General features: G+C 51.9%; 1 protein-coding gene across 6 annotated transcripts in view; it reads left to right on the forward strand.

The window, feature by feature from the left end:
• The window catches only part of ARHGEF7 (Rho guanine nucleotide exchange factor 7), a 126007-nt gene extending 104763 nt beyond the window's left edge, over positions 1 to 21244 (forward strand). For 2 of the 6 annotated variants that reach the window (XM_060128986.1, XM_060128988.1), the window contains 7 exons: positions 1882 to 2106; positions 4175 to 4268; positions 6442 to 6531; positions 9404 to 9580; positions 17394 to 17493; positions 17752 to 17806; positions 18807 to 21244. In XM_060128986.1, coding sequence (XP_059984969.1) covers positions 1882 to 2106; positions 4175 to 4268; positions 6442 to 6531; positions 9404 to 9580; positions 17394 to 17493; positions 17752 to 17806; positions 18807 to 18929 — 864 coding nt within the window. In that variant the 3' untranslated portion in view covers positions 18930 to 21244. Of the gene's footprint in view, positions 1 to 1881; positions 2107 to 4174; positions 4269 to 6441; positions 6532 to 9403; positions 9634 to 9930; positions 10171 to 17393; positions 17494 to 17751; positions 17807 to 18580; positions 18725 to 18806 lie in introns of those variants that run through there. The other 4 variants (XR_009536726.1, XM_060128987.1, XM_060128989.1 and 1 more) reach the window with 4 other exon arrangements.
• Positions 21245 to 21865: the final 621 nt, after the last annotated feature.

Genomic DNA, 21865 nt, shown 5'->3' on the forward strand with positions numbered 1-21865 from the left:
GATCATTCATCATCTTTACCAGATAATATTGAAGAACCAGGCAAGAACCTTCTTACAAATGACTAGGGTCTCACAGCATTTCTGGCTGGTGGGTTCTTCTTGCCATCGTTGCCAGACTGTGACGATCTTTACTGGGAGTTTTCTACCCCCTGTGGTCGCCATCCTTGGGGTTAAAGTTTTAGCTCAGGGACGGTGGCCATGGCGCAGCGTGCTGGTCACAGGTGCAATGTCTTAGGCCATTTCTCAACAGTTTGGGGGTTAAAACTGCTCATTTGCTTCCGCTAATGTTTCATTTTGAATGGCTCCACCATTTATAACTTTTCCATACTTTTAAAAAATACTAAAGATGCTTAGCTTTCACGGGACTAAATTTATCCCAAGGACATATGTGCGTCCACGTGTGTGTTTATAAGGAAAAGGGAAGTGCCTTCTCGCTCAGACTGTCTGTAACAGCCTGAAACTAACCTTTATAAGGTCACATCAAGTAATACTGTGCTGTGTATCGGGACGCTGGCCGCTCTCGTTCCTGTTCTTGTCACATAGTGGCAAGGGAGTTACAGCCCCGCTGTCTGGAGGGCACTGTGCCCCACACGCAGGGTTGTCAAGTGTTGTGTGCTCTTCTTACGGAGGTTCTCTCTGGGGGTGTCTGTGTTCTCCCTGTGATTGCTGTGTCCAGCTTGAATAATACTCTAACTTTAGCATAAAGCTACCTCTCTTGACTTTTACAAGCAAGGAGAAATAAAACCAAATGTTACTTATCGTGACATTGCCAGAAGGGATGTTTTGCGCAATTTTCCCCTTTTGTGAATTATTTAGTTTGAAAAAATTATTTTGTCGTGGTTGTATTAACACGTTACAGCACACACACACACCCAGGACAGGTGTGTGGTCACTGCAGAGAGTCCACTGCTTCTGTCCTTGGACACCCAGCCTCAGCTAGAGCCTGGGCTTCCCTTTAAGCCTGTTTTTCAGATACTGTTCAGTTCTTTCGAATGATGATCTCACTCAGGTTTCCAGCTCGCAGAACCACTCAGCTCTTTCTCCTGTTAAGCATACTGTATTGTTTTCGGCTAATTTGAGTTCTTTAGCTAATTTTGAATGTTATTTATTTTATTTAACATTTTCTTATTTAATTGTCAGTGTGATGGAATACTTTTGGGTTTTCTAGGAATATAAACCCCATTAATAAGGTCCTTCTGAGAAATTAGATTTATATAACTTTGTTTTGATTAAAGCTGATTTTTCTGAGAAAATGTTTTATCCCAGGGATTGGCAAAATTTTTCTAATAAAAGACAGGCAGTAAATATGGGGGGTTTTTAGGCAATACGGTCTCTGTCACAATTATAGTTTGTTTTTGTAATACAAAAGCAGCCACTGACAGGAATAGGCCTGACTGTGTCCCAGGAGCATTTTTTTTTTTTTTTAAACAAAAACAGGGATCAGGCCCTAGTTTTGGCCACCCTTGAATCACCAGGCAGTGAGTAGTACAGCTGGGGAGGTAGTCATTACCCTCGCCATAATCACATTCTCAGTGCAGGGAATGCCCGTTCTGTCATACAGTTCTGGTATCTGTACTAAATGAAATACCTTTTTGCAAATGTGAGTCCATGGCAGTTAAAGGTGGTAGGTGGAATTTCCGGGTCTGGACCCCCAGCGCCCCGCTGCTTCCTGACCCCAGCTCAGCTGCGGCCTGCGGCCTGGAGCAGCAGCTCCCCGCTCAACCCAAGTGGCCCAGAGACTGAGCACCTGGAGAGTCCAGAGCACTGCCCACAGGCTGGGGCTGCCCAGCGGGGGCGTCTTGGTGGGCCGGGTGTGTTTGCTCAGGGCTCCCCTGACACTGAACGGTGTCTCTGCTCTCTCCCGCCCTGTGCCCCGCACAGCTCCCCTCCCACTCGGTCACCCCGTCCAGCAAGCATGCGGACAGCAAGCCCGTGCCGCTGACGCCCGCCTACCACACGCTGCCTCACCCCTCGCACCACGGCACTCCACACACCACCATCAACTGGGGGCCCCTGGAGCCTCCGAAGACCCCCAAGCCCTGGAGCCTGAGCTGCCTGCGACCCGCACCCCCTCTCCGGCCCTCAGCTGCGCTCTGCTACAAGGAGGTGAGCCCCGACTTGACGGCTGGGCGTGTTACTTCGGCCGTTCCCTGCTTCAGTCCAGGGAGTTCAGAAACGTGGGCCATCCCGTGTGTCTGTGACATAAAGCAGATCGGCCTCTTCAGAACTGTGAAGGGTCTGCCTTTGTTCTCTTGTCACTCCTTCCTGTGGTCCCGGGAGCCCTGGGGAGACCCTTTTGGTGGGGCCCTCTCTGTGCCCGTCACGGAGGAGCTGTTTCTGTGCCCACCTGACCTCCGTTCCCTCTGCCCAGAGGCCACGGAGCTGGGAGGCTTCGCGTGGTCCCGGCCTCTCGCTGAAAGAACTTTGAACTTGGTTGTGATGGGTCTCAGCTCACTGTGTGCGTGCCACTCTGCCACACCGTGTGACCCTTGTCAGGCTTGAGCTCTTGCCCGGGAACCCTGCGTCTGGTCACCTGTGTAAGGCGGGGGGAACGTTTACGGGGAAGGGCAGCGCTCCTCATGGCGTGGTCACAGCGCACCCGCTCTCCTCCACTCGGACAGTGTTTGCACGTGTCTGCTGTTCCCTCCCTGCCCTGATGAGAAAGGGAAGGGACTCGAGAAGTAGGGTCCAGGAATATCTGCCCTTGAGGAAGCTGGTGATGGTGTGAAATGATGAGTGTGAGTGGAGTTTGGTTACCATAGGCGTGACTGTGAGTGTGGCGGGCGTGGCCTGGCTGTGAGCCTGGTGTGAGCCTTTGCGTGTCCATGAGGCTGCATTTGCAGAGGCCCTGGAGCAGACACCCCCTCCGTGCTTGCTGGCAGCCCTAGGTGTTTTAAGATCTATAGAAGAGTACAGCGTAAGTTGTAGTTAATCCTTTATGTTTCTGTTAATGAATTTTGGTTTTTGTGACGTGTACCTTGCGGGTGTCCCTGTGCCCAGGTCGGAGCGTTCCTTGCCCTGGCAGCTGCTGGAAGAGTGCTGATGTCTGTGTTGCAGGCGTGTGGGCAAGCCCTGGTGATCTCATTGCTGGGGAGGGAGAGTGGGGCGGAGGAGGGAGAGGAAGGCGTGGAGGGGTGTGGCCGTGAGCACGTCCAGTGTGCTGAGCACGCAGACCGCCTGGTGGAAAGTGGTCACAGACGAAAGGCGGAACAGAGCACTGCCAAGTGGGCGCTCTGCCCGGCTTCACCTCCATTGCCCAGGACTCAGGGAAGCCACAGGACACATGCTGGCTTCACCTCTCTAGGGACTGATTTCTGCTGCATTCAGGAGCTTTAAAATTTTCGTTTTCACGGGGAAGATTTTGAAGAGACACCTTAAAAACTCAGGCTCTGTTCTCTCTGCTTTTCAGTCTGATCCATCCCATAGCACGAGTCATGTTCCGAGTCTCGCATTCTCATCGTAAGGTTCACCAGTGGTTTATATAACTTAAATGACGCAGAAGTTAGCCTTTCCTGACATGAAAATTCAGTATACGCTTGACAGTCACAACCTTGCCCACCGCGTTGGGCTCGGGCCTGCTCTGTCTTCCACCCTCCCCTTCGCGCGGGGGGTGGGGGGGTTTCGGGCGCTGTGTTGCGGGGGAGGGGTAGACCCTGAGGCGGTGAACGTAGCTCTGGGCGGTGGGAACGCGAGCGGGGCTCTGTCTTCTGCACGCCTCTGCCCTCGAGCCCGTGGGCTGCTCTTAGACCCTTTTCTTCTCCCTTGAGGCTTCAGGCGCTTTCCTGAAGGAGTTGTGTTTACTTGCCTTTCTTTTAATGGTGGCCTTAGTTGCCCCTCCCTGGCTGGGTGACTGCAGCGGGGGGGGGCCTGCCGCAGAGTTAGCAGCGCGCAGCTCCCTGCGCAGGCCTCGGCCAGCTGGCCTTTCCAAGCCAGGCGTGGCTGTCGTCCCGGTGCCCCCGATCCAGGTGACACGAAGGTTCCTATCAGAGTCTGCGCCCTGTTGGCTGTAGCTGATGCCCAGCAGCCGGCAAAGAGCGCTCAGAGCTCGAGGGGAGCAGGCGCCCCCGCGGTGCCGGAGCGTTTGCTGCTCCACACCTTCACAGCGGCCCTCCTCGCGGACCCGCGCGAGTTCCTACCTTGGGGTCTGTCAGCCTTTAACCCTTTGCTTCCCTAGGATCTCAGCAAGAGTCCCAAGACCATGAAAAAGCTGCTCCCCAAGCGCAAGCCCGAGCGGAAGCCTTCGGACGAGGAGTTTGCGCTGAGGAAAAGTGAGTATACCTGTGGGGACGCGGGGCTCTCGGCGCGCGGGCGGGGAGGCGCCGGGCTTTCCAGGGCCGCACGCGGGAGCCAGCGCCCAGCTGAGGGTCCCCTCTAAAGGACGTAGCTGGAGCGGGGGAGGTGCGGGTCCGCGCGACCCGCCCGGCCTCCCCTGGGTGGGCCTTCCCTGGGTGGACCTCTTTGCGGGGCCCCTCGACCCGGGGTCACCCTCCCTTGGGCGGCGGCTGCGGGTCTCCGCCGTGGGACCGACCCTGTGCTCGGAGGGCCCCCGTGCTCCGTGAGGACTCCGGAGATGCCGTGGGCGGCGTGGACGGCGCCTCCAGGCCCTCGGCCTCCCGCGTGGATGCGTGGCAAGAGCGACCCGGCGCGGCAGGTGGGAGGGGCTCTGCGGGCCGCCTTTGCAGCTCCCCCTACCCCGAGAACTGCCACGGGGCTCTGTGACTTTCCGGACCTTTGCTCCTTTTGCCCAACACCCATTTGGGAGCCTCTGGGGATTCACTTCCAGAGGAAGGCTTTTAGACTGGAGCCGAGTAGCCGGCGTCACCCCGAGGAGGAGGTGGCTTGGTGCAGTGGCTGCAAGTGGGGACCCCCCCCCCGTCCTTGGCGAGGGTCATGGTGGCCCTGGGGAAGTGGGCGCAGGGATGGCCCGGAGGCTGCTCCCGGGTGAGCTCCCTCCGCCCGGGCCACCTGACGTCCCCTGCCACAGCCCCGCTCGTCCTGCTGTCCTGCGGTTACTTGGTCACTTCCTCAGATAGTGAGCGCACCTGCGGGACACCTGATGGAGCGGGGGAGGCCGAGCACCCCCATGCGGAGGGTCCACCTGTGCAGAGGGTCCGGCCGGGGGTGGACACCAGTTCCTCATGTGCAGCTCTGACCCAGGCCTGGTAGGCCTTCACCCCCAGCGCTTGCCGGGCGCCTTCTGTGCGCGGGCGCTGCGCTTTGCGTGCCGCGAGCGCGCTGACCCATGTCTGAAGATGGCGGCGTGCTTGCATCAGCGGGACAGGCAGCGTCACTTGTGCGGCTGCCCTCCTGTTGGCAGAGGGGAGCGGCCTGCCCTGCCTGTGGGCGTTACCTCCCAGCGTGTCCTGGAGCGAGACTAGTTAAACGTTGTTCTTGCGGAAACCCGTTAACAGCCAGTCCCAGTCAGCGGAATTTAAGTCGGCTTTTCAGCCGCCCCTCAGCTCTCTGTGCTGACGCTGACTCTTAGCAGCGAGCATGCGGCCCGCCTTGTGTGTGTCTGTATCATACGATGGCATGCAGGCTTTTTGATACAGCTTATAAATAGTTTAAGCTTCCATTCTTCCCACATTTTTTTGTTAGAGTAGTTGAGCCTTTTAAAATATATTCTAAGTAATACCTTAGAAGATGCAGAAAAGTCTAAGAAAGCAGAAAGCAGAGTTGAACCACAGGATGGTATGAGCTATGCTGGGTGCGAGGGTCTGCGCCCGGTACCAGGACCTTTAGGGGCCCTTGCTCTGCTGGCTGCACGCTCCACGCACGTGGCCTCCTGAGTGCAGAGGAAGCTGGGTCTGGAGCCCAGTTTACGGGAGAGCTCTGGAGCGTCCTAGGTTAACTCTCTAGTAGGAACTTGTGGATTGGAGGAGATGCTCACTTTAAAGCCTTTGGTAAGTAGGGTCAGATGGCCTTGCCAGGGGCTCATAGCTGTCTTCACTCCCCCCTCCCAGATGAGGATGGAGGGAACTTGTCCTTTCTGATGTCCGCATCCACACTGAGAATTCTCGGGCATTCTGATTTTTGTCAGGCTGACATGTGAAAACATGTTGTGTAGTTTTAATTTTCACTTCTTTTCTTGGTGAGAAGGAACATTTTTTTCTTTCTGACTGTTCTCTTGTGAATTGTTTGTTCCTATTTCTTGCCTTTTTTCATCTTCAGGATGGGGGATACTATCTTTCTTGTGGGTTAGTAAGACAACTTATATGTATATTTAGGATATTAGCCCTTTGCCAGATATGTTGCAGGTAAAAAAATAAAAATCCTTCTGCATATAACTGTCTTGTGAATATCAGAGAACATTTATCTGGCGAGAAAACAAAAGGAGGGATTGTTAGTTGTCACCATCGTTGGTTGAGTTGATGGTTTGTGTTTGTCCGGTGAACTGTACTTGTCACTTCTGGGCTGTGACGGGTTGTGTGTCCCTTGCAGGCACGGCTGCGCTGGAGGAGGATGCCCAGATCCTGAAGGTCATCGAGGCTTACTGCACCAGCGCCAAGACGCGGCAGACGCTCAACTCAAGTAAGTGTCGTGCGAACCCGCTGGGACTCTGGTGGTTTGTTTTGCTTTTTAGAATCACGACCTGAAGGACACAGCTGTGGGCCCTGGGCAGGCTCGTGGGCATGGTCCCCAGTGAGGGCGCTTCCGGGGCCTGGCCCAGCGTCCCTCAGTCAAGGGAAGGAATCTGAGCTGTCAGTAAAACAGCTGGTTTCTAGAGAAGGTTCCGCTGGGAGACCTGGAAGTGTAGGGCACTGCCAGAGTTTATACAGCTCTCTCGGGTTGGAAGACAGCGGGGGCTCGCTCAGCTCAGTTGTTTAAGCTGTTTGAACTACGGGTGTGGTACTGGAACTTGGCGGGGGCGCTGCTTCTTAGAGTTGTTGTCAAAAATACAAGCCTAGAGTAAGAGTTCCTTTAGCCCTCCCCAACTTTTACAAAATGATTGCACTTAAAAATTTTTTGAAGTAGACACACCAGTGATGTTGGGTAGATTTCAGTACCACTGAGTTTACCTGCATCTTATGCATAATGCCTGATGTGAAAAAAATCTTAATCTGTTGTGTGAACACTACAAAGATGGGCTCTGTTTTTTTTTTGAAACTTGCCCAGCCTTTGAGAGTGGAGTGCAGGGTGGTTGCAGCAGATGTAGTCAGGATGTGGTTTGTCCAGGAGAAAAGGGGCTGAGCTTCCCTTCCCCTCCCTCCCTTTCTTTCACACTGGATGACATATATTGCTTCTGGCATGAAAACTGGTTTCTGTCAGATTTTGTCTTTTTGGTTTCCTTTCCACCTTGACTTTCGGCAAATTGCTCAACTCACTTCCTTGGCACCACTTGCAGTGTGGTGGTTCAACTCAGTGTCACGTCTGGTGTAAACCAATGATGGGGAGAAAAAGAAAAGGTGGACAGACAACCGCTTGAGCTTCTGTTAAAGATGACTGCAGGTATGAGGACAGGGCCAACGGGCTTAACCCCGGCTAAATCTGCAGATGATCTAGAAACTTCTTTATGGCTAGTAGTTGACGTGTCCCACCTGTGACGTTAGGACTTTCGGTCCGTCCTCCGTCTGGTGAAGACGCCTGTTTGTAGTGACTAGTCAGCAGAGCAGGAGAGGAATGGAAGGGCCTGCAGGTGACAGAGCAGTAATTTGTCATTTACGATATTACAGTTCCCTATATTTGTTAAGAGATTGTATTTTTAGGTAATAGGCTATATGTGGCCATTGTTTTTTGGGTTCTGAATTTGAGATTTTTAAAAAATTATACATCTCCACTTCAACTATTTGAAATAAAATTTAAACCGGGCCATCTCAGGTGAACGGACCTGGTGATGTGAGTTTTGTGTGAGCTTTTGTGTGAGCTGCGTTGCCTCATCCAGGAGACGGGGCCCTGCTCTGCTGTGGCCCTGGTATGTGCAGGTCTCATCGCGTTGCCTGTGTTATGTGTTTCCACTTCTATGCAAGAAAAGCACTGGACAATACAGTGTTTTTTGTTTTTCACTGATATTATGGACTAACCACTCTGGGGCCTCAGAGGTCTTACAGTCATAGATGACCTTAAACTGAACGTTCTCAGGAACAGGTAGGATGGGGAAATGGGTCCTTTATGTTGGACAGGTAGTGTACCTAAAAATCTAGAGATGGGGTCAGGTGCATCTGACCCCAGAGCAGCTCTGTCCATATTAAATGCATAGTAAGAATAGTTGGGACGATATATCTCACCTAAAGCTCAGTTCTGTTCAGTATACGTTTGGATGCCAAGAAGCCTTCACCATCCAGACATCTTTAGTGTTGATTTCCTCCCCAAGGACCATAGGGATGTAGTCGAAGAAAACGAGCTGAGCCCACTGCTTCCTTTTGTTTTGGTTTGGGAATGGGTTTAACTTTGCCCAGAGCAGGAACAGGACGGAGCCCGTGGCTGCTGTGCTGAGCCATCCCTGGCTCCCATCAAGCGTGTGTGTCCTCCGGCCCCTCCGCGGGCCCGTTCCAGCCTGCGCGTCCCACTCGCGGCCGCCTGGCCAGCATCACTGCTCACGTCGCCAGCCACTCATGGGCTCACTCCTCTTCTCCCATTTTGTGCCCACTTCCTTCTGCCGTCCTGCTTTTGACACAGGGGCATTCCCTGTTCACGTCTCCCTTCATGGCAGCAGGAGGGTCTGCGTCGGGGTTGATGGCGTTTGAGCAGACGTGTCTCCCCGCCATGTCCATTCCCCTGGCTGAGTGGGGGTGAGCACCCTGGGGTGGCGGGAAAGGGGAGCGAGGGGGAAGGGGCCTGTGTAACCCTGTTCTCCGCCTGAAGTTTTCTCAGTCACTGCAGTGTGACAAGGTAAGTTTCGACCCCCATTGTTCAGATGGTGATTTAGAGTCTGGTGAAGAGATAGCTGAAGAAGTCCACCAGAAGTCCTTGGAAAGTATTTTGCATTCAGTATATCCGCATTAAACACATGAACGGTTCCTTTCACAAGTGTCCCAAGTGAGACTGTTTGTTAATCGAATGTGTAGCAGAATTGGTTACTTGTTAGATGTCTTTAGAATTTGCTTGTGAACATGGGCTTAATTTGTAAAAGATTTCGTAAGTGAGGGCTTAATAGCAGTAGCTTTAAAAAGGAACAGTTTGGAAACAGACTCGTGAGCTAGGTTTGTTTAAATAATAGTTGGTCTAGTTTTAGTCTAAGGGTTGTGCTAATTAATAAGTTCGTAACTAGAACCCAGCCATAGATAAGGAGAAATGAACGTTGTTGCCGTTTTTTAACAGTATTTTCTCTTTCCCTTCTCTTCCCATCACCTTTTGCTTTTGTTTCCATGTTTTCGGTTGTGGCTCTTCCTGCCGTCCTCCTGCTCACCCACCTCTGCCTGTCCCCCTCCCCCTGTCGTCCCACTCCCACCCCGCCCCGTCTTAGCATGGCAAGGCACTGACCTGATGCATAATCACGTCTTGGCTGATGACGACCAGTCAAGTCTAGACTCCCTGGGTCGTCGCAGCAGCCTTTCTCGTTTGGAGCCTTCAGACCTCTCGGAAGACTCTGACTATGACAGTATATGGACAGCCCATAGTTACAGGATGGGTTCTACATCTCGTAAGAGCTGTTGCTCATATATCTCTCACCAGAACTAATGCACTTCTGAGCTTATCTTAACAATGCTTGTTGTACCGCAGCCTGCTTTTCTTAGATGTTTTCTTGCTGTTTCTTGTCTCTTTTATGTGATATTTTAACAACTTTTGAGAGCGTTTCTGATATTTCCCATTGTACTTTGTGGCGGTTTAATTGCCATTTGGAGCATCCACTCAAGTTACTGACTGTTGAAGGAGACGGTGCCCACACAGCCTGCACCCGAGGGTCCTTTCTCAGCGGGCAGTGGTGGCTTTACGTCTCCAGCTGGTTTGGTTTTTTATTCTCAGTGTAGCAACTGTCTCATTTCTTTTTAGATACAGCCGTACGAACGCTTTTGTATTTTATACTGAAACCACGCAGGTTTGTGGTCTAAGTGCCAGCGACACGGAGGAGACCCTGGCCTTCCGTACAGGGATGTAATTTTGTGTGTGTACTGGACGCGGCGACCCAGTAGCTGTGGAGAGATAAGAAGACGACCCGTGCCCCGAGAGCGCCGAGTCCAGATCAGACGGCCGAGTGCCGGGCTGCCCCAGGGCCCTGGGCGCCGCGAGGAGCCTCTGTTGGCGTGGCGGCGCGTGGGGGCCCGGCCGGGCGGGAGCGCTAGTGGCGAGTCCGCACGCCACAGGCGGCCGGCTCCGCAGCCCCGCAGCCCCGCTTCTCCGCGGGCCGGGCCCCCACGCGCCGCCACGCCAGACTTCCCTTAGTTGGAGGAGTTTCTCTTGAGAGGCACGTGGCGAGCCTGTGCCACCGCAGCGAAGGGTTAAAGCCCAGCCCCCTAGCGCGTGGGTCAGGCTGTGTCCGGCCGGTCGGTGTGCCGACCCAAGCAGGCGGTGCTCCCGGCATCCACGTCCGAGCCCACTGCCCGTGACGGGCGCATGGCTTCTTTTCAGCAAGAGCTGCCGTGAGACTCCCCTGACGGCCCCCGGTGGATCAAGAGTCACCCTCACTCTTGATCGTAACGGGGTTATGAGTCGCCCGAAAACCTGCTGAGTTGCCACGTAACTCACTTGCAAGAACGTCTCAGATTTGGAGGGACCCCCCCGCTTCCCTGGGATTCGTTGTAAGGAGACCTCACTGCCCTCCCTCAGACCGATTTCTGCTTCAGAAAGAACTGAATGCGCCCTGTTGCATTCGGTGGCAGCACTCAGTCCACACCCGGTCCACACTGGAGAGGAGAGCGGGGTCCCTCCCGCGCACGCCTGGCTTGGTGTTCAAGTGGGACCGGAGGTGGTGTGTTAAGGACTCCTTGAAACCAGTTTCAGAAAATGAGATGCCGTAATAAGTGGGAGGAACATTTTCTCCTCCCTTCAGGGTGGCCGGGACCCTCTGCTCCCGCCACACCTCCCCCGCCAGAACCATGTTCGGTGTTCTGACCTTGTCTGCACAGAGCGGCTCTGCTGTGCTCCGCCCTGTGTCGGGGGGCTGGTCCCACTGCTCACAGCCCGAGGTGCCCTCCATCCTTCCCGGCAGGAGGCCCCCCCCATTGTTTAGGGAGCCGGCACCCTCAGAACTGCGTGCAGGGAGGTGGTTAGGAAAACCAGGAAATCCAAACGTCTGTCTGTTGTTCCCAGGTAGCTACTCAACTACTTATGCCATCTGGAGGTTTCAAATTTTTGTATCAATTAGTATGAATAAGAAAGTTGAGGAGCAATCTTTTAATATTCGTCGGAGCCCAGTATTCACCCGTGGTAGAGACGGGCTTATATACATACGTTCATAGCAAATGGGATTGTGGGAGAAATAGGATAACTCCAAGGTTCACATACTTAATATCATGCAGTGAATTTAGAAGCGTTTTGTTTTACTTTATATCACATCAAGTAATACATTGCAGCTTTTCTGATACTCACAGTAGAGGGTCTTTTGTTTGCTTGGAGACTGTGATAACGTGTGTTGGCTTACACGCCTCGACCATGCCTTAGTGAGTCTGGGTTGTCGTGTCATGTGCTGTGTGCACCACAGCTGCTGCACTTGGGTTTCTCTTTAACACCAAGTGTCATTTGGGTTGTCCTGATGAGACATTTTCGTTGCTATTCTGAACACCAGAGTTCTGACATTTTCTCATCATTCCTTTTCATGCCAGTTAAAGCCATTTTGACGACGATTTTTTGTCGGTGCTAAGATCGCTGCAGGATAACAGCCTGGCCCTTTGTTTGTTTGGATTTGTTCTGATGTCTGGCACCATCAGCTCTTGTGACCTGGTTGGAAGTATTAGTGCCACTGGCTTGAAAACAGTTCTCATGTGGCAGTAGTGATGTGGCATCCCAAGGCCAGTGTTTCTACTTTTGTGGAACTTTAGTCATGCTGAAATAGTACCTTACATTTATGCAATTCTGTAATATCTATGTGTACAGTTAGTATTATAACGAAAGGGTGAAGAATCTGAACTAGAAGGTAGGTTTAAGCCATTACCAGGCGCTTTTGCAAATGGCCTAAACGGTGTTCCCATTGAATTGACACTTGCCACAAGTATATAAGCTATATTAATTATGTGTTTTGCATAAAATTGCGAAAACACAGTGATTTGTATATAGTGGTATAAGACCTTGAAAAAAATCTATATATTGTGCTTTTTATTTGTGAACGGGAAAGCCATTTTCACTGGGTGACTGCCGTTGGAGACTCAGTGGGATGTATACCTGAACGTTGCATTGTACTGTACAGTATGCATATTGTTTGTGGTTGCATATGGCAATGAAGTGTTTGTTTTATATATATAAAAAAGACATCTGTTATGTACAGTTGAAATAAATTCTGCATTTGCTAGCCTGTGGCCTTTAGTATTTGTTACGTGGGGCGGAGGGCGTAGCAGAGTTTGCAGCTTGACGCTTGCTGTTTGAATGTAGCCTCTTCCGCAGGGAGGCCGGGCAGTAGAACACCTCTTATCTGCCTTGATAGCAAAGCTTGCACCTTCTTAGGTTAAGTGTGTTCTGGACGATGCAAGGTGACTCTTTGTATATTTTTATTTCATCTGTTCTCCTCGAATTTTTTTTAAAACAAGTTTTCAATCACTGGGATGTTTGTTTTCAGAAAGAAGAGTTCTCTCTTTTTTGATAGGGGTGGGGATGTGTGCATAAACGGAAAAAAGCCCCGACTGGAATGTTTCTTACCGAGACTGAGATCAGTTTTTAATCTTTGTTTGGTAAAGTGCATGTCCAGCTGACTAGGAAAAGCAGAATGAAAGGAAAACAAGTACCTGTGGCAGGTATGGGGCCAGGACAAGGTGCAAACGATAAACAAATTCACATCCCTCTCTAAAGAGGGTCCTCGTGTTTTTGTTTTTTAAGAAAAACGAATTAGAAGCTTATCATAGCCATAAATAACAAAGTGGCCTTTCGGAGAGATTTTACTCAGTAGACTTTTTTTAAAATGTAACATTTTGTTTCATTCTGAAAGTTACTTCAGTTTCTGTTGAGTATAAGTAGATGCAGATTTCAGAAAGATTACGAATTTAAGAAGTCATGGGAATTTTGCTACAAATGTGCTGGACCGCTGGCTAGATAAGCAGGTGTTCTCTCCTGACAAACCTACCCCGTTTTTAGGCTCTCAGTGCAGGCCAACCCCCTCGCAGGGGCAGACGCACCACATGCGCTCTGGGTTTGAGAGCCGCAGGCCCTCTGATGAGGCACCAGGTGGCAGTCTGACCACCACAATGGCACCTTGGGTTGAGGCCCTTGCTGCCTGGGCAGGTCCTCTGTCCAGGAGGTGGGAGTGCTGCGTGCATCTGTGTTTCTCAACCTAAGGTCCACAGTCCTCTGGCGACCTGTGACTGTTTTAGAGGACAGGGTTCTGACCGTGTCTCCAGCTTCTGGATCGCACGTCTGAGCGAGTTCATGGCCCCCAGCACCTGCTCCGTCTCCAGCTGAGGGCACAGAGCGGCCCCTTCTGGTGGCAGTGCAGAACTGCCGCATCCCTGTCAGCGGGCACTGGCCGCTGGATTGGCGCTAATGATTATTATTTCATTGTATTCATCCCCATCCTGAACAACAACAAAGCCACCCAGCACTCGTGTGTGTGTGTGTGTGTGTGTGTGTGTGTGTGTGTGTGTATTCATAGACACAGGCGGGATTATAGGCCAGTCCAGCACTCCTCAAACTGTTAACCAGAAAACTGCAAAATGTTAATATTGATGATGGGGGGGGAGTTCAGCACTCAGACAAGCTTAGGAAATGCTGAATTCAAGTTAGATGGGTATTTTTCCTGAAACCCTTCAGCATGCTAAGTGTGCACCGTGACTCCAGGAGGTGGCCGCAGCACTCAGAACGCCCCAGTTGCGTGTTGCAGAATCCCAGTTATCTCTTGGAAGCACAAAACTTCCTGTTGAGTACAGAGTTTGGGAAACACAGATCTTGAGTGTGTTGGAACATCCGTGAACACACTCATCTGTGTCTCGGCCCCTTTTAGAGGATTTTAAGTAAAGTGAGAGAGCAGTGTCTGGTAGTTCTGCTGTTAAATGGTTTTTCCAACCTAACCAATTCAGAGAAAAGGTGCTGTGGTACCTTTAAAAATACTAAAATGATCTTTGAGAGAGCTTGTTAAATCTATCTACTCTCTAGAACTTTGTTCTTATAGAAGTAGTCAACTTATGTATAAACCTGGCTGGAGAATATTCCTTTGTTGTTTTACTGAAAGACTATCAATTTTTTTCAGTTGTTTTACAAAACTATGTTATGTTGAAACTAGGAGGCCCATGGATTTCTCTTCAGGCTGATAAATAATCTTCCTCTACAAGCCTCCTGGCTCACCATCAAATCCATAAATGACATTTTCCACCGTGGCACGTTTCAGGAACCCAGCAGTTAGTACATCCTGTCTATAACGTAACATTCTCATACTTACATTTGTCGCCTCCTTGTGTGCTTTAAGTGTATTGGCAAAAATAAGAACAACGTCTGTCTTGCTTGGGCAGTTCTTGAACCAGTTCCCACACGTTTAATAAGTTCCCCTGATTCAGTCACATCACATAGTGGAGTGTAAGGCTTTTATATTTACGAACTCATCTGGTAAAACATATCTATGAGATGCAGCTTTTAAATTAACCCCCAGAACAGCTCTGCAGAGGTGTTTGTTTTGTTGTTCTCTCTTACGGGTGGTGGAATTGAGGCTCCGCGGATCGGTGACAGGCCCGAGTTTATCGAGACCCACGGACCCGTGAGAGCGAGTCCCTGCAGCCCCGGGCCCTGCACGACAGCCCGCTGTGCTCCGACCCGCGCTTCCCAGGGCGGACGTCCCTCGTGATTCTATTTTATGTGTTATTTAAAGAATTTACTGCTGCAAACACGTAATGTAAATAGGTTGCCTAGGAAGCTAGAAGATGCAAAAGTAATTGAAATACATGGAATTTAGTCTTCGCTAAAGCACTGTTACGTAAGAAAACGTTTCCAGCCTGTTGTCTCATTAGCTAGTTCACGTGAAGAAATGTTGTATTAGAAACCGAACGTGACAGGTACACCACGGGTAGCTCTTGATCTGGCGGTAACACAGCAACCAACGTCTGAGCGCAAAGCAGGTAACAGCGGGAACCCTCAGGCGCTAAGTGGTCTGATGTCACCTGCCTGCTTCTCTTTACAGGGAAAACTAAGTGGGCCCCTTCACTGTCCGTCCGTGTGGTACACACCTCTGAATCTTTAGGAATCCTTGTCTGTTTTTAAGGAAAATAACCCGAGTTCACTTTTCCTGATGAAAACACGGGTAGCATTTGCGTTTGTGTCGGAAGCGCAGGAATTTCTCGACCTTCAGAATTCGTCACCTGGCAGCGTCCCTGTGCTTTTCCTCCGTCGTGTGTTTCACGTGCGCGTTTCCTTCTCAAGCAGCACGTTCCCACACGGCCCAGACGTCCCAGGAGCACTTCCCGTTTACTGAGAAAGGCCTGGGAGACGCCCTGCCCGCAGCCCCGCACGGAGGCCCCGGAACAGCCCACGGCTGTCAGCGTGACGAAGCCTTTCATGGTGTGTCCCTTCGTGGGCCCATGTCGCCTTCTGTCTGAGAAGTCACCCCCTGGCCGCGCAGGTCACTGTGCTGGGTGGGGTGTGAGCCGGGCACCACCCTTCCCCCGACAGCCGGAGCTGCAGCTACTGGGGGCCCGCACCTCGGTGTGAACACGAAGGCACTAGCGGAGGGTCGTCTTTGAAATAGTAATCGACAAACTTAAGTACAGATATGCTCCGATACGCCAGCTCGTTACGGCTTGTGACAGAATTCTAAGTACTGCCTATGATTATAATACGGAAGTTCTGCTCAGGACGCATAAAGCCCTTCCTTTACTGGTGTGAGGTACCTATTTATCTGTCTAGAAGTTCATACTGTGTAACGTGGAATTGTCCTTGCCCACCCAGAGCTGAAGTTTCCTCTGCCTGAGACAGCAAAGGAGAAGGAGGTCGGCGTCCAAGCAGCCTTCCCAGCCTGTGGGGCGGGGGTGGAGCCGGGCCCTGCAGACGCAGGGGGCATGTGGGAAGGCTCCCGGGGCAGGTAGACGGCGGTCCTCCTCTCCATGTCATGAGCTGCCCTGGGGGTGACGGACGTGTTCTCTGGATGTCAGGAGCATCAAATGAGTCTCTTGTCATCAGGCTTTGACAGTAACCACCAGCCCTGTTCTGTTCAGAGGAGTGTAAGCTTGCAGTAAAACGCTGGTGAAACCATTAAGTCCTGTCCTGAAAACGTGTGTTATACGCAATGTCCCCACGACGTGAGGATGCACAAGTGCCGTCTTACAGTGTGACAGACCTCTGGGAGGGCAAACTAAGGGTAAAGCAGGAAAGAAACAAGACCAAGCAAGCCGAGCCGCCATCTCCGTGATAATGAGCATGTATCCGACGTCACGCGTATTTTAACGGAGAGAAGCTGCGTTTATCACAACACCAGTCGCAGTGGGTCTGTGGTGGGTTCTGTCCTTCCTCGAATGTGCATCTGATGTAATTTTACAAAAATATAAGTGATATATGTTAGTGCTGTATAGTATAACATTTTAAAAAGTTTATTTTCTTCCTTGCACCCTTAAATAAGATTGGATTCTCGTTTTTCACCTTTTATAACGTTTGGGTTTCCCAGTTAATTTCTGAAGTACTTATTTTGCAGTAAATGTTTATCAGGCCTTTGTGCTGGGTCTTGGTTAAATGACGTAAACATTCCTCTGATATTGTAAACAATTTACTTCCTTCCTTTTGGAAAAACGTTTATATGCCAGGGAATGTAAATAAAGTTTTCGTAAGAGAACCAAGTAATAAAATGCACTTTTCTTAACCACGTGCTATAACATTGTTAGCCGTTGCTGGGGAGTTACGTGTCATAAGGGCCAGTTCATTGACTTGATAAACAGTTGGTACATGTCTCCTGCATGATCCGATGGGTCTTTGTAAAATTCCTGGAATAAAATGGCACAGAATTTGGTTGATACGAATATCCCTAAAGAGTTCGAATATTTCCTCCAGAATGTCCCGGGCAAGACGGTCAGAACCTTCTGTTGAAGGTTTCAGGGTTTAAAAGATCCATGGTCCAGATTAAGAAACTGAAGCTTAATAGATTGCATAAAAAGCCAATGTTTCCTTTCCTCTGTCATGCTTTAGGCATGAAGAAGGCTGGGTTCAGTACACAGAGGTAGAGGGAGTTCTTAAAAGTTGCCCGTCCCTGTTTTACCTAGAAAATATATTTTTTAACATACTGGAATTAACACCTGGAATTTAATATTAATAATTAAGTAGTGTTGTATAGTCAAGTTCTCCTTTTAGTTCTGCCGTGGTATTTACCTGAGGGTGTTTTGTTTTGTTTTAAATGATGATAGGTTCACGCAAAGAATCTGCGCCACAAGTTTTGCTTCCAGAAGAAGAGAAAATTATAGTTGAAGAAACTAAAAGTAACGGTCAGACAGTGATAGAAGAAAAGTAAGCTGTATCCCAGTGCTTTAAAGCGGGCGGGGGAAGGGGGTTGTCGGGGGAGGGGTGGCACCGGCTTCAGGATGGTTCCAGGAGGGCCGGGGTGTGGACTTTCTGGCTGGGGTCAGCGCCCCTGTGCGCAGAAGTGGGCCTCCCCGGACCTAGGGCCTGGGCGTGCAGGGCAGGTGGGCAGCATGTGCGTCCGGGGAGGCTCCGGGCGTCCCCTCTGACCCGGTCCTTGTTCAGGGCGCCTTCTCTTCTGCCTAGGAGTCTCGTCGACACCGTGTATGCACTAAAGGATGAAGTCCAGGAGTTACGACAGGTGGGTCGTCGTCCGTCATTAATCTTCCTTTTCATGGGGGAAGAGAGGGAAACACGGCGTTAGAAGTGAATCCAGCTGTCCGTAAGCACAGTAATGCGGAAGAGAGAGCCTGACTCTCAGTATTCAGATTTCAGAAGCAGGACAACAGCTGGTCTTCTGTAAATGGGATAGACCAGGAAGTGAATCTTCAAAGTGGCTTTCTTTTCACTGCAGTGTTTTTGACATCATAAGCCATCCCAGATTCTGCTGGCATGATCAGGCAAGAGATCTAAAATTCCATCTAGTTAGACAGTTTGATAGGTCCCCACTGTGACCGTTCGCTTCCACCTTCTGGTGCAACAGACACATGGTCCTTGTTCCTGAGAAGCCACATGAGCAAGTCAGTTAACTCGGCTGCCTAGCCAAGCGTACTGCGTGTGTGTGTGCGTTACTTGTTTGTATCAGTGGCTTTGGTGTCCGAGGCGGGGAGGCCGAGGAGAAGCCTGAGGACGGCGTGGTCTGGGCTGGGCAGAGGGCGGGCGTGCCAGCCATGTGCTCAGAGCTGCCCTTGGCCGTCCACGTACTTCCTCGTCCCCGTTCGGGGGCTTCCTGGTTCTCAGCAGCGGCATACGTCTGTGTGTGCGGGGGGTGACGGGTCCTAACTCACTCTGTCTCCGTTGCCCCCCTTCTTATAGAACTCTGTAGATGGGTCATCGCAGACGTGGAAGGAAGTAGGAGGGACGCGAGATGGGCCTTCTGTTATTTTCAGCCGTTCACGTACTCTCTTGTTCACAGTTACAAGCGGGGGCCCTAGGCCTGCTCCGTCTGTGATTTGTCTTGGTGCCCAGGAGCAGCTCTGCGTCCATCAGACACTGGGGGGTCCTGGTCACCGCACCCCTGGCCGCGGCGCAGGGCGGTCCCAGCCCAGGATTTCTTCCAGTGAGGCCCCAAGTCTCCTGGGGGAGGGGGTCCGCTTCAGCACCGAAGGCGGTTAATACCCGCTGGTCTGCTTCACTTACAGGATAACAAGAAGATGAAGAAGTCTCTGGAGGAGGAGCAGAGAGCCCGCAAAGACCTGGAAAAGCTGGTGAGGAAGGTTCTAAAGAACATGAACGACCCCGCTTGGGACGAGACCAACCTCTAAGGAACGTTCTCGAAGACCGGTTACGAGACCAAGCTGGAGCCCCGTGACCACACCCGAGGGACTCTCAGGACCACAGAGCAGGGCTGCACGGGAGTCCTCTTGCCTCCTGTGCGTAGAAAAGCCGCAGCTGATCACGGCCGTGGCGTTCCTGAAGAACCAGCGTGAGGTGCAGACGCCGAGGCCAGACTGCGCTGCCTTCCTCTCAACATCTCAGTACCTCATTCTGCAATAAGTGCAGTGACTGCGTCTGGTCTTTCAGGCTTTGATCGAATATATATAAATGTTACATATGCGTTGCCTGTAAATGCTCCGTTTTGAATGCGTATCCGTGGTTGCTGTGTCGGGGCTGATGCCTGTGCTGCAGTCTCCCTCCACTAACCTCTCTGGTCCCGTGCACTGGGACGCGTGCTCACGCACTCCTGGAAAGCAGAGTCTGGAGAGCGCACAGGTGTTTCTGGGAGATGCCTGCTCTGTTCTCCGCCACCGCAGTGCTCTGAAGACGCCTCCCACTGCAGTCTGCCTAAACAACTCACCTTGTTCGTACCTGCAGAGACACCTTCATCCCCTGGAGAGTCTCCTGGTAAAGCAGAATCGCAGTCACTGGCGTGCGGCACTCTGGCTGAACTCGGGGGTCTGGGCGTCAGCCCCGAACCCGAGGAATCGCGTCTGCTGCCACTGTGTCCAGCGACAGGTGTGCACGCGTCCGCTTCTTGTGAACACCTGAGCGCCGGAGGGTATCCAGCCCGCTGGGGGGGACTGACGTGTAGGCTGGTTTAATAACTTGGCCAGGTGCACTGTTTTGTCCTCCCCCCGAGAGAGCAAGCTCACTAGAGCCTGTAAATAAAGTGTGTTATTTATTACACGTCGCCGCAGCCCGCGAGGGTGAGCTGTCCTGCGGGTGGGGTTTGTGTGAGGCCGGTCTAACCCGAGACCTGCTCTCCCGTTGGGTGCAGCAGGCAGGCCTTCTGTGCTCGCCGGAAAGGCAGTGTTTCCACTGTTTCAGCAAGAATGAAGCAATATACACCTGAGATTCCCCTAAGGGGTGGGAGCTGAAACGTGCCCCTCCCCCGTCCCACCTCCACCCCGGTGTCCAGACAGCAGGGGACACAGAGGAGGAAGCCTGTCCTCTCCATAGCCCCGGCCTCGGGTCCAGCTGATTCTTGTGCTCTGCCCCCTGCTCTTATGAAGAGGCCGTTTTTAAAGTGAGATAATCTTTTACTACAGAGAACAAGTGTCGTGTCTTTAAAAACCAGAATCCCAGCACCTTGCGTCGGAGACAGAAATGCCCACATAGCGCCAGATGTGGCTCTGTGAGCTGTGCCCTTTCGCTGCATCGGACCGTCCGATGTCCCCGAGCTGGGCGGCTCGGTCCTCGTGGCCCCCATGGTCCTCGGCCCACGGCCTTACTCTCAGGCTCCCCGGCTCGGCCGTTACCTGCTCAGCGGGTGTGCCTGGGGCCCGGCGTTGAACTGCCCACACTCGACCTTGTTACGAGAATTGCCAACTTCCTGTACTTAGCATTGTGTTCATTAGTGCTAGGGCCAGAAAAGATTGTCTCTAGGGTTTTTTGGTAAGCCCTGTTTTTACAGTAGTATCTTTCGATGATGCGTAAGACATTGCAGTGGGAAGCAGTCCAGTTCGAGCGTACTGAAGTTCGCTGTCTCGAGCAAATTCTAACTCAGGAACCATTCATCACCTGATCTCTCCAGCACTTTGTGACGGCAGTGTTGCCGCCAGCATCCTGGGACGGGGCTCTTGCAGAACCTGCCTTACCTATTGATTTTAGCACCACTTCTCCTGAAGGGGTGGCCGGTGACATGCTTGTGTAATGCGTTACCTTGTCTTCTCGTAGATGCAAGGTTTGACTAAGCTCTTGAGGGAGCAGAGAGGATGTGTCTGAGCAGCTCTTTCTAAAAACCTGTCCTTTCGTAAATGGACTGCACTCGTTTCTCCGTGTGACCTTCTGAGGGGCTGGGGGGTGGATGGGGACGTCAGGAAGGGGCCACCTGCCTGCCGGAGTCACCTCCGCTCCCATCTTTTGTGGATGAGGAGACGAAGCCATTGCCTCGCCTGGGACGGGAAGCGCTTGGAGGCGTGCGCGGCCCTGGGATGCGCTCTGCGGTGGGACGCTGCGGCCCCCCTGCGCCTCTGCTGTGGACTCCCGATGCCCCCCTCACGCCCCGCCCTCATTGCTCGGACACACGGAGTCCCCGTTCACAGCTGTGGGGACACTTCACGAAATGCCACAGGCGGTGTCCTGGCCTTGACTACTCATGCTACATTGTTGTAATTATTAAACTATTTTTCTTATGTTACAGACATGTCACTTTATCTGTGATGTGTTTTTTTCGTGTGTGTGTTACCTTTACACTTTCTTTTGATTTTTTTTTATATCTTAAAATTCTGGTTTGAATTTCTGACACTGGAAAATACCACATTTGCCTTTAAAATCTAGGGTTTGGGAACACTGGAAGATAAATAAAAATAGAAAACAAAGTTTGGGGGCAGGAAGTGGAAGGAAAGGCTGCCAGGCGCGGCTTCCACTTCGCCTGCCGTCCGTGGACTGCCGGCTCCTGTCCCAGGAGCTCCCGGCAAACCGAGCGAGGGGCTCGAAGGCTGAGCACCCTCTCTGGGTTCTGTGGGTCCTCCTAGGAGTGTCGCGTGGCAAACGAAGTGTCCTCTGTGATGCAGCCTTGCCCTTCTCCCACACGCCACCCGGTTTAAGGAGGCCAGAAACCTGTGTTCAGGGGAGAAGCCAGGCGGGCGAGGCGGGGCAGAGGGTTCCCGGCACGCCTCCTTCCCCAGCGCTTCCACCCTCGACCTGAGGACGGAGCTGGTGGCACGGTTGTCACAGTCACCGTGGCTTAAGGGAACGTTGGGGTAACTCGGGAGCCAGGGTTTGTCACATTTCGGTCGGATCTCAGGGAGACGAGCCC

The sequence above is a fragment of the Lagenorhynchus albirostris genome, chromosome 18, assembly GCF_949774975.1.
Source record: "Lagenorhynchus albirostris chromosome 18, mLagAlb1.1, whole genome shotgun sequence".
NCBI classification, from domain to species: domain Eukaryota; kingdom Metazoa; phylum Chordata; class Mammalia; order Artiodactyla; family Delphinidae; genus Lagenorhynchus; species Lagenorhynchus albirostris.